Source organism: Magnusiomyces paraingens, assembly GCF_902498895.1.
Source record: "Magnusiomyces paraingens strain CBS 517.90 genome assembly, contig: contig5, whole genome shotgun sequence".
Classification (NCBI taxonomy): Eukaryota; Fungi; Ascomycota; class Dipodascomycetes; order Dipodascales; family Dipodascaceae; genus Magnusiomyces; species Magnusiomyces paraingens.
The window spans coordinates 925953-938483 of NW_022474071.1; the positions used below are offsets into that span (position 1 = coordinate 925953).

General features: G+C 34.6%; 3 protein-coding genes across 3 annotated transcripts; 2 read left to right on the forward strand and 1 right to left on the reverse strand.

The window, feature by feature from the left end:
* Positions 1 to 201: 201 nt before the first annotated feature.
* SAPINGB_P005957 (uncharacterized protein) lies at positions 202 to 3272 on the forward strand (the record flags this gene model as incomplete). The annotated part of the gene is made up of 2 exons (XM_032000671.1): positions 202 to 234; positions 744 to 3272. The coding sequence occupies 2 exons, from the start codon at positions 202 to 204 to the stop codon at positions 3270 to 3272; spliced, it is 2562 nt and encodes an 853-aa protein (XP_031856562.1).
* Positions 3273 to 5480: 2208 nt separating this feature from the next.
* On the forward strand, positions 5481 to 7322 carry SAPINGB_P005958 (uncharacterized protein; the record flags this gene model as incomplete). The annotated part of the gene is made up of 1 exon (XM_032000672.1): positions 5481 to 7322. One exon carries the CDS (start codon positions 5481 to 5483, stop codon positions 7320 to 7322), a length of 1842 nt encoding a protein of 613 aa, XP_031856563.1.
* Positions 7323 to 11777: 4455 nt separating this feature from the next.
* Positions 11778 to 12130, reverse strand: SAPINGB_P005959 (uncharacterized protein; the record flags this gene model as incomplete). The annotated part of the gene is made up of 2 exons (XM_032000673.1): positions 11778 to 11933; positions 12077 to 12130. 2 exons carry the CDS (start codon positions 12128 to 12130, stop codon positions 11778 to 11780), a joined length of 210 nt encoding a protein of 69 aa, XP_031856564.1.
* Between the last annotated feature and the right edge of the window lie 401 nt (positions 12131 to 12531).

Genomic DNA, 12531 nt, shown 5'->3' on the forward strand with positions numbered 1-12531 from the left:
GACATATCGGCCCTCATCTAAGCCGACCTGGCGAAGTTTAATGTGCACTGATAGGTAAGTATATAGAGCCAGTTTTGATTTAAAAAAAAAAAAATAAAAGCATATAAAGCAACACCGAAAGTCCTTAAAACTCTCCTCCTCCTCCTATTTTTTTTTTTAAATTCAAAACTTCCATTAAATCTTTATTTCCTTTTCAATAAAATGGCACTTTCTCCTGGTGCTAATTGGCAATTGGTAAGTCCAGTTTATTCATTCTTTTTCATAATTCCGATGACTGTTTTTGGTCGGGACTTTGAATTAATTAAATAGCATAATAATTGCGTGCGTGGCTGTTACATTGAAGTGTAACTATGGGTTAGGGTTTTAAAATACGCCCAATATTTTTTTTTTTATTTTTTTAAAAAAGAAAAAAATTCTCCCATTGAATATGGAGAATTTCTAAAGAAATCGCAACATCGGCCTTTTTTTTTTTTTTTTTTTTTTTTTTTTTATTCTTAAATTCTTAAAAATTCTTTTTAAGTTAAACCTATTTATTTACTTTTTTTTTTTTTTTTTTTAAAAAAAAAAAAAAGGTTTGATATGGTAATACCTGCTACCAAATATTTACTTTTTCCCATTCGTTGTTTTATTTTTTTTCTTCTAAAGTAACCAAGAAAGTTCTTTTTGTGATTAACACCACTCTTCTTCTTTTTTTTATTTTATTTTATTTTTTATTTAATTTTTTCCCCCCCCCCCTCCTATAGAGCTACGTTTCTTACAACCATCTATCTTCGACTGGGCCCATTCTTTTTTTCACCGCCATTTGCAAAGGCGCTGCTTCAACTATGGCTACCCTTTCCTGGCGTGCCTTTAAGGCTATATCTTCTATTGTTTACCTTTTCCTCATTATTGTCACAATCCCACTAGCCTTTGATGTTGGTGGAGAAGATTGTGGCATTGCCTTCACTGGTACATTGTCTCTTTTCTATCTTATTCTTTCAACTTTACGAATTTTGGCACGAAATACAAAATTTAGATATCTCACTTCAACCCTCTATCATATGCAACAAATCATCATTCCTTCTTTGCTGATTCTTCATCTCAGTATTTTTTCACCGCCAACCTCGACAATTAGCCCCTCTTCTGAATCACCCGATGAAAACCTCCCTATTTCTCTCCTGTCATCGGTCCCCGCCTTGAAAATTTGGCTTTTTTTTCTAGAACCGTGGAGATGGTTTTTAAAAAATGCCACACCGCTCTTTACAATCCTTGAGGGCTTTTGCTCTCTTTTAGTCATTCAAACTGCAGGCAGAGTGTCGACATGGCTTGTGCGTAAACGCTCGGATTCATGGATCATACCTCAACTCTTGTTTTCTTCGTGTGTGATATCATCCTCATTATACTTTTTATACCGCATTTACACTTTCCCAGTTACAATTTCCCTTGCAAGCGCTACTTTGATTGGCGTAGTACTCACAATTTCTGCCTTTTTGGCGCTGTTTGGTATTGTCAGTGGCCGGGGGAATTCGGTAGAGTCGTCGCTTTTGGTCTCTTACATTGTCTATTGTCTCTACTTTACATTTACAGACTTTCAATCTTCTATTTCCGCCTCAAACTTTTTATACTTTTTTTCTTCTTCATCACGCCCGGATATTCCTCCACTTCCACCAGTGATTATCAATGGCTACACAAACCTTGTCTCGTCTATTGCTTCTCTTGTGCCTTCATCTTTTGAAACAGTTTTCCATTTTCTCAGGGGCGCAGTTTCAACAGTCACCCCATCGGTATTTGTATCCTTGTCTTACCGTCTTGCCGTCTTTTTTGCCGCAACCAGAATCATCCCTGCTGTTCACAAAGTCTCTTCTGCTCCAGTTTCTCGAAGTGCAAGTTACTCTTCCCTCCCCTCTTCACCAAACTTGGGATCTCCTTCATCAATAAACTCAATCAACCATGTTTCTGCAAATAGCAGAATAAGAAAAATCAGAAGCCACCAAAACCTTCCTGATATCACCAACATTAACAGCAATGCTCACAGTGAAAACAATAGCAGTAATAGCAGCAATAGCAGCAATAGCAGCAATAACAACAATAACAACAATAATAACAACAATAGCATTAAAAATAACGAGAACAAATCCACAAGCATTTATGATTCGAATACTAGTGCATTCCTGATCAAACGTGCAGATCATATCGATGATGACGAAAAAACAGTCATTACTGGAAACTTGGAGAATCCATTTAATCCAGTGGTATTTAGAGAAGACCTATCACCCTCTTCTACAGCTTCATCTGCATCAACAGCCATTGACAGCTCCGGGAATAGAGCTGTTGATCTTTTACACAATCCATCGGCCCTTTCATCATCAGCCACCATTTCTTCATCAGTGTCTTTGGAAAATGATCAAAGCAGGCACAATAGCCGAGATAACATTTACGATGATGATAATATTAAAGAAAAGTATTACCCACAACAATTTAATGACCACTACAAGTTTAACGAAAATGGAATCAATAACGAATTTAACGACAATAATAATAACGACATGAAAAATACCAATACTAATATTAATAATGACTATTATGACTACGACAATAAAAAGGAAGAAATAGAATATAAGGCTGAAGTTGGTGGTGACAGCAAGCCTAGAAGCAACAAGATGGATTCCTATCCCACTGGAAAGAGACCTCCAAAAGCTTCTAGTAGTAGTAGTAGCACCTCGCTTCAGCTCCTTATACTTGCATATGCACCATGCATTTTGATTGCAGTTTACACGCATCTGCTTATCCAGCATTTAGCTATTTTCAATACCATGACGAGCTCGCAAAGTATTAATGAAGGCGATTCATTTGCTGAGACTCTTGTGGACGCTGGCAGTCGGACAGTTGTTGCATTTGCGACTACCACGGTTGGCCGTGTGGCTCACAACATATTGAGCAAGGAGGCAGCTATTGCTGGCAGTGATGCTATTGCCATGAGTATTGGTAAGAGTGCAGTTGAAACTGCAGTTGTTACTGTACTAGAAAAAATTAGTAGTACTCCACCTTTACAGTCTGAAGATGGTTCAGAGAATATTCAGGCACATGTTTCATCATCCAAAGCAGTATTACTTAAAAGTGCTGTGCTTTCGATTTGGGCATGGTCTCGATCATGGGTTAATACGCCACGCGACTCGTGGCAATTTTGGGGGTGGATCAATATGTTTTCAACTTTGGCTCTGTATGCCTTGGAACTTGCTTATGGTAAGCAATCTAATGAAGACATTATTGACTATCACTTAAAGACTGAGTGATTCTATTTCCTGCTGCTTTATTTTTATTATTATTATTATTTTTTTTTAATTTGATATATCATTTATTTAGTTGTAAACAATAAAAAATAGTTTTATTTAATTTGCTATATATATATATTTTGTCATGAAAGTCTGGCACTTTTGAAGGTGCAATTATCCTCTTTGAGAAAAAAAAAAAATCTTTTTTTTTCTCAAGACATAAAACAGACTTAAAAAAAAAAAAAAAAATTTGGCTTCAATACACTGGCCCAAGAATAAGCTCCATTGGGTTTATCATTTTTAAAGAAAATGACAAATTGCATAACTATCGGATAAGACTGCCAACAGTCTTGGTTGCAAAACTGAAAGAGACCCGACTAAAGCATCGGAAAAATAAATACGTCTCATCAAGTCATAATCAAAAGTCAAAAGGGTAAGCAAAAAGCAAAAACAACTGTAATTATCAGTTAAAAGAAATAAAACAATAAGTTAAGGGAATAAAGAATGAAGTAAACACAGAATCAAAACCAACAAATATTTCAAGAATCCCCAAGATTCTACAGTGAAACCGTTTAATTCCCTTGTAAATTTTCCCACTTCCTCCCCCCCCAAAAAAAATAATCTTGTAAAGTTAAAAAGCTCCACCAAAAGGAATTAAGTTCTCGTTCCAGTCAAGCCATAAAAGCAACAGAAAAAAATAAAAAATTCCGGTCCCTCAAAGATACATGAAACGAGGTACAACTGTAGAACAAGAGCCAGCTTCCTCCTTTACAGATCAAGGGAGGGGAAAAAGAAAAAAAAAAAAAAAACTTGAGAGAAAAAAACAGCAACACAAAAATCAAGAGAATTACTAAAAATATAAGTAGCAAAAACTCCTTAAAATGTTTTATCCAATTCAATACTATTAACCTCTTGATAAATTTCCCACAAACTTCAAAACAACAGTCATAGCAAGAAGCAAGTACCCAAAAAGACCCAAATCAGAACGCCTAATAGTACCTTGATATTAGGATGTTTCCACTAAGAATTGCCGGAGACTTTCCCCAAAGTAAAAAGGGAACCATTTTTTAGGTGGTTCTTAAGTAAACTTTGAAACGCAAATCTTTGGACCAGGATGGAGCAAGGAATCAAAAAAAAAAAAAAAAAAAAAGGAAAGGAAAGAAGGAAAGAAGAAAGAAGTAAGAAGAAAAATTCATCAATTTAAATAATCGTGTCAAAATTTTTCAAGGTAGGTTTTAATGGCCGGGTAACTTTTAACTAATTTTAGTTTAATAGTAGTTACAAAGTTTGTTATATATATATATATATATATTTTGTTACAATTACACACACAAACACAAAAAAAAAATGTAACAAAAGCCTCAGCACACGCACATACACACACAGCAGCAGCAGCAGCAGCAGCCACACGCATGTACACGCCTATCACTGGGAGGTCCTCACATGTTATTATTCAAAAACTTGTGAGCGGCCATTATAATAATAATAATAATTATTATTATTATTATTATTATTATTATTATTATTAAGTGAAAGAAAAATAAAGTGGAGATTTTTTTTTTTTATATATTAAATCTTTTATATTTAAAATATATATATATAAAAATAAAAATCCTCCTGCTCAATTCTATGATAAATTCAAGATTTATTTATTTTTATTTATTTATTTTATAAAAAAAAAATAATAATAATAATAATAAAAAGGAAAAAAGGACTTTTATTTTTTATTTTTTATTTTTTATTTTTTATTTTTTATTTTTTATTTTTACCCTCCCCTTAAAGGTTTGTCTGTTTTGTTTGTCGGCTGTTGCTTTTTTTTTATTTTTTATTTTTTATTTTATTTCCAAGCTATTTTGGCTTAGCCTGATATTTTTTTTTTTTTTTTTTTTTTTCAAAATTTAATAACACACACAGTTATTTCTCATTCAGACTTTCTTTCTTTTATAACTAATAATAATAAATTCAACAACAACTTTAGGGGTTTCCAAAAAAAAAAAAAAAAAAAAAAAAAAAAAAAAAGAAAGAAGAAGAAATTTTTCATATTTCCAATTCTAGTCGTCGTTTTCCGTCGTTGAATATCTCATTAATCACCTTGGGAAGCTCATCAGTTCTTTCTTTCTTTCTTTATTTCTTTATTTATTTATTTATATATATATATATATATATATATATACATATATATTTTAATTTCTTTTTTGCTCTAACTATCGCTATTACCGCTTTTCAACAATGGGTAACTGCATGTCCTCCGAGAAACCCTCCGGTGCGTCGCAAAACACATCCGCTGGGAAACCAATGTCTTCTGCAAACCGAGCACCAGTATTCAAAGAACAGGATACAGGTCCTCAAGCAACAGGAGGTGCAGGCACCACTCAGCAAAATTTGGCTAATAATGGTGCTCTAAATGCCCAATCAAACCAACTGTCAAATGGTGAATTAAATGCGATATCACAGGACCAACAAGACCAAAAACTTAACGAACTTAAACCCAATTATACACTAAATGGAAACGGAACCTCCAATCGTCCAAGCAGCACAAATGGCTCCATTCAAGGCGGAAGCAGCAGCAACGGCGGTGGCAGCGGCAGCGGCAGTGGCAACACCTATGAAGTACCATCATCTACTGCGTCAAGTAACGTTAACGACCCCAACTTTAACAATAGTAGCAACTCTAATGGCCAATCGTCGCGAAGTCACCACAACAGCATAGCCAACACTTCCATCAGTTCTCAGAATGACGGCAGCTTAAGTTCATCCAACGGTGCAGCTGCTGGTCAGCTCGTTGGAAGCAATAACAACAACAACAACAACAACAATAATAATAATAATAATAATAATAACAATAACAACAATAATAGCAAACGACCCGAAGTAAAAATCTTACTGCTTGGTGCTGGTGAGTCAGGCAAATCTACTATTCTTAAGCAAATGAAAATTATCCACCAAAGTGGTTACTCGCAAGACGATTTGCTCATGTATAAAACAACAGTTTACAAAAACTTGCTTGATTGTGCGAAAACTATTGTCGAAGTAGTGACTCAGTTTGATATTGACCTTTCTGGAGATCCTATCAACCAATTACCAGCAGATGCTTCTACAAGTACATCTTCAGACACTACTGCTGTAAGTACAACTAGCCCAGCTGTCATTGATGATTCCATAAACGACCCTACATCTACTGAAGTTGCAACCCAACCATCTCAACAACAACAACAGGAGCAACAGCAACAGCAGCAACAGCAGCAACAGCAGCAACAGCAGCAACAGCAGCAACAGCAGCAACAGCAACAGCATCCATACATGTCTCAAGAGGAACTTGACTTTATTCGCAATTCCATCATTTCACCAGACCCAGATTCAACACTTGACCCTAAACTTGCCCATTTAATATCTAAATTATGGGCCCATCCAGCTGTTAAAGATTTACTGGCCACACGTCGCTCTGAATTTTATATTATGGACTCAGCACAATACTTTTTCCGCAACGTGCAGCGCATTGGCGATCCTGAGTACATTCCGACAGTGGCTGACATTTTGCGCGCTCGTATTAAAACAACGGGTATCTATGAAACACAATTTTCTATGGGCCAACTTAATATTCACATGTACGATGTGGGTGGCCAACGTTCAGAACGTAAAAAATGGATTCACTGTTTTGACAATGTTACGCTCATTATTTTCTGTGTAGCACTTTCCGATTATGACCAAGTATTGCTAGAGGAATCCAGTCAAAACCGTATGGCTGAGAGTCTTGTTTTATTTGATTCTATTGTCAACTCGCGGTGGTTCACACGTACCACTGTTGTTTTGTTTCTCAACAAAATTGATATTTTCACTGAAAAACTTCCAGTATCACCTCTTGAAAACTATTTCCCAGATTATACGGGTGGTAATAATATCAAAAAGGCTGCAAAATATATTTTGTGGAGATTCACTCAGCTTAACAGAAACAATCTTACAATTTATCCCCACATTACACAAGCTACAGATACTTCGAATATTCGACTTGTTTTTGCAGCTGTTAAAGAAAGCATTTTGGAAAACTCACTCAGAGATTCAGGTCTTTTATAAAAAAAAAAAAAAAAAAAAATCAACAGAATTTTTATATTTTTTTTTATTTTTATATTTTTTTTTGAGTTGCTTTCTTCCTATTTCTCTTAATCTCTTTTTTTCTTTCTTTCTTTCATTTTTCTTTTTCCCTTTTCCACCTTGTATCTGTCTTCTTTCCTTGTATTTCCTCCTAAAAAAAAAAAAATTCTTGAATAACCTTTTTTTAAAAAAAAAAAAAATAAAAAAAAATAAATAAATACTAAAAACCTAAATTCCCTCCCCTCTAAAAATTCCTTAGTTCGACATTGCTTTTTATTTTCCACTCGGAAACTATCAAGCTCTTTTCTTTTTGGTTACTTTTTTTTTTTGGACTTTATAAACATATTTCCATCATTTTGAGTTTAAATATATATATATATATATTTACTTTTATAAACCATTTATTTCCTTTTTAATTCTTCATGATTTGTTCTCATTCTTTTAATAGTAATAAATAATAGTAATTAATAATAATAATGATAATAATCTTTCAACTTTTATATATTTGTTGTTTGTTTTTATTCAAAATTTTTTATATTTATTTATTTTAAATAAATTTAAAAAAACCTTTTAATAATCAAAGTCAGGTGTACTTTATTTAAAATGAAAAAAAAAAAAAAATAATAATAATAATAATTTCATAAATACCCTTAAAGCTTGGTGATAATCTTAATTTAAAGTAATAAAGTAACTATATGCTTGGCACCTACTTCCGTGTGCACTCAATTCTGTACAGTCACCAGATCACCCACCAAGCACCTAAATTTCATTATTCGTGAACAGTATCTTAAATATTAATATATAAATTCTAATAGTTAATAACTTCATTTCATTCGATTCATTTTCAACTACATTTTTATTTTTAGAATCTACAATATTCAAATATGTTGACCCTGAAAAAAAAAAAAAAACAAAAGCCGAATTCGCAAGGCAATCAAGGCGTTTTCTAACCCTATGAAATACACACTCTTTAACTGAGATTTCAAAATCTTTTGATACTGTCCCATGAAGCACAGTTTCCAATATGTCTCAACAGGTATTGAACTACTTGTCACAGTTCGAGCCAAGAACCAATCATTGATGCCTATATAAGAATCGATTCTTGTTGATCAAATCATTAATTTGTGCAAATTAAAATCAATCCTTACAAGCAAAAGTGTAATGGAAATGGAAGGTAAAATATTGCAACTGAACAACCTTGCAAAATCTCAACCCATCACGGACATGTTTAAAATAATTTATTCCACAATTAAGTATCTTAGAGAGGCCTAATCAGAGGTGTAATTGATGTACTGAGAGATAGAGAAAGTGGTAAGCACTTGATAAATTTATTCTTTAATCGTTTGCACCACTACAAAACGAAATATGATGTTACTCCATTGCAAGTATGGGATTTGAACAAATGCAAAGTTTCAAATGTGGTGAGTTAGTCGACAGTCCTTGGATAATAAGACTTAAAGAAGTTTTGAACAACGCTTCTTATGATTCCTTGATCGATTTGACCACTTATCACCTAATGTTGGCTCAAGGGGCACTTAAATACTAAGGGATCTTCCGATAAGCAAAATGTTTATCGTGAAGGAATATTTCTAGCCAGAAAAATCTATTTGTATTGTTTTGTGTCGACATTAATTTTACCAATACTTTTTTTTTTTTTTTTTTTTTAACAAGATGCTTGGAAACCAGTTTGTCGGATAATTACTATGAAAACCTTGTGATATCAGTTATAAGTATTACATACAAGTTGTGCTGCTTTATCCAAAATGGACTCTAAGATTTTTCTCTTGAATTTCGAGTAATTATTGATGAACAACTAATATGCAATGAGAAGCTTAGGATACGAATTCTCATGAGTATTGAGAAGCTTAGGATACAAATTCTCAAGGGCATTCAGAATTACAAATAGGCCTTAATGGATGTTGATAAATGTAGACAAATGCAACAACCATTAGAAAAAAAAAATGACGAGAAAATTCCAAAAAGGCTAGTAATCTCTTCGGATCATAATTTTTTGTTTATAAGCTGGGGCGCAAAAGCCATGGAAACATTTAAATGATTGCCGTAAGCTTGTTAAAAAAAAAAACCAAGTGAAAGAAGTGCCAACTTGACTTAATTTACATTGCAATGGACTCAATTGAGTATTTATTCATAGAATCAACAAAAAAACAAAAAGTTTACCAACTACTGAAACTCGACATAAATTTACCATGTGTTAAAGGGAATTTGAGTAATCTAAAGAGATACTGGTAGGTATGACCTACTTGTGAGTTTTAAAAGCAAGTTTGAATGTCGAAAGACTGACAGATGTATTTACTCAAAACATAGGTGTGATGCTTTCTGAGCTTGATCAAACTGGATGTATGACAGCTACCAAAAGTTTACATCAGATAACAACTATGATATTGAGTTGTTAACAATAATGCAAATGACATGTTAAGTTTCTTCTTCGAATTCAATTTTTTTTTTTAGCATGGACGGATAATGGAACCTGTTTTATCTTAAGAGGCAGAACCCAACGATGATTGAGATTTTTTTTTTTACCACCAATTGGAAAGTTACTATATTCCATACTTTTCATACAGGAATTGATAACTGGATTTTAACGAGAATATGATTATAAAACGATTATGATTACGGGTTTTTTTTTTCAAATGCTTTCCCGACAATTCCAGAATAGAGATTTAACCGGGTTCATTGCTATCTAACCAGTCTCGATTTTTATTATCATAGAATGAAGTCAGTTTACTTGAAACTAGACTCCAAAATTTTACAACATTATTCTTGTTGTGGTAATTGGATATCGTTTTTTTTCCCTAGACTTTCCCCCCTAGGTATAAATAAATGGCTTCCCCCCCGGGTTTTCAAATTCTTTTTATTTCTTCTTACCATTTACTTTTTACAAATTTTTTTTTTTTTTCTTTTCACATTAAACATCCACTGAATACTCATCGAACCCTATTCATATCCATATGATTTACTCACCCATAACAACACCCACCCAAACTTAAATTTACTATTCCACCCAAACAACAATACTGATACCAACACATTACAACACACTCATTCACAGTTTGTTCGACACGGTTTTTATCATGCTTTTGGTTGATGACATCCATGATCGGTTAGGAGAGTTGTTGGTGATCGGCAAGCCATAATACTTCCTGTGACGAACTGAGGTACCATGGAGAGAGTTGACCGAAGGCAAGGTGAAACATTTAGTATAAGGCCGGTACCAACTTCAACAACTTTGACAACTAACTTAGATTTACTATTTTACTTGAACAACAATACTGATACCAACACACTACAACACACTCACAGTTTATTCGACACAGTTTGTTCGACACGGTTGTTATCATGCTTTTGGTTGATGACATCCATGATCGGTTAGGAGAGTTGTTGGTGATCGGCAAGCCATAATACTTCCTGTGACAAACCGAGGTACCATGGAGAGAGTTGACCGAAGGCAAGGTAAAACATTGAGTGTAAGGCCAGTACTAATTTCAACAACTTTGACAACTTCGATACTCCAGCACTTACCTTCAACAAGTACCGACATACAACAGGAAATACACGATGGCGATTTACCCGAGCTCTTCAACAAGTGCCTACATATATTAGCACCCGTACTTACTCATGCACAAACACCGGCACCCAGGTACCGACACTTGTACCCAATACCCAATACCCAATACCCATACCCCATACCCGACACCCCATACCCGACACCCCATACCTCATACCCTATACCCTATACCCAATACCTATATTCAATTTATACCTTCGACATACACGACATTGTTTTGTTATGCTTTTGGTTTATGAGGTTTGTGATCGGATGGAATTTAGTTTATTTAGCTGATTCCTGTCTCAGACCTATCCCTGGGAAGATTAGACTGGGGGTATGGCAAAACATTTATAGGGCGGTGCCGGTACATACTTTGACCTCTACTTCGACTTCGATACTTTATCGCTTCACCACTTTAGCACTTAACCTCTTCACTTCGTCATTTCGTCACTTCTTCACTTCGTCACTTCTTCACTTTTTCACTTTTTTACTTCTTCACTTCTTTACTTCTTCACTTCTTCACTTCTTCACCACTTCTGCCCTTCGGTATCAACATCCGTCTTCGACATACACGACATTTTTTTGTTATGCTTCTGGTTTATGAGGTCTACTCTACCACTCTACCACTCTACCACTCTACCACTCTACCACTCTACCACTCTACCACTCTACCACTCTACCACTCTACCACTCTACCACTCTACCACTCTACCACTCTACCACTCTACCACTTTACCACTTTACCACTTACAAGATATTTACTTTTACCCAATAATCTACATGCACGAGCACTTACCTAAGTTTCAACTTATACCAGCACTCACCTAACTTATTTTCACATGTGGTACAGCAATTCTGAAGAGATTAGACTAAAGACATGAAGAAACTTCAACAACTTCAACCTCAACCTCAACCTCAACCTCAACCTCAACCTCAACCTCAACCTCAACCTCAACCTCAACCTCAACCTCAACTTCAACCTCAACCTCAACCTCAACCTCAACTTTGAAGTTTTTATTGTTTACCTTAATGCCATACCTGCTGTCTTTAAGCAGCTTCTATCTATGCAAAACATTCCTGTTCCTGCTCCCACTATACTTCTTTGTATTGGTTGAGCCTCATGTTATTTCTTTACACCTACATCAATTGGCTTTGATCACATTTAAACGATAATAGTATTAGTTTTTCTTGGTTTTGATTTGTTAATTCTACTAAGCTTCATGTGGTGGATGTGAATGCAAAGTTGGATTCTTTTTTTTTTTTGTCTTAGCACTTTTTTGCCTTTGGTAAGTTTTATCAATGATAAAATATGTTTTTGGTTTATATTCTAACTTTTATTTCTTAGTTGACAAATACTTTGACAGTTTCCATACCATTCCTAATACCTTGAAGTTATCCCCATCGCAATTCCCCGAAGTCTCTCATCTCATCTTATCACTGTTGTCCCTTCTCCCATCAAGCTTCCATCAAGCCTCCATCAAGCCCCTTCCTATCAAGTTCTCATAGACTAGCCAACTGTGTTTGCTCCTGATTTTCCTGATTGAGCTGGAGTCGCATTTCAACGAGAGCAAGCTTTGATCCATGTTGTCGTTAGTTTGATGGGTCAGTCTGTTGCACTTTACT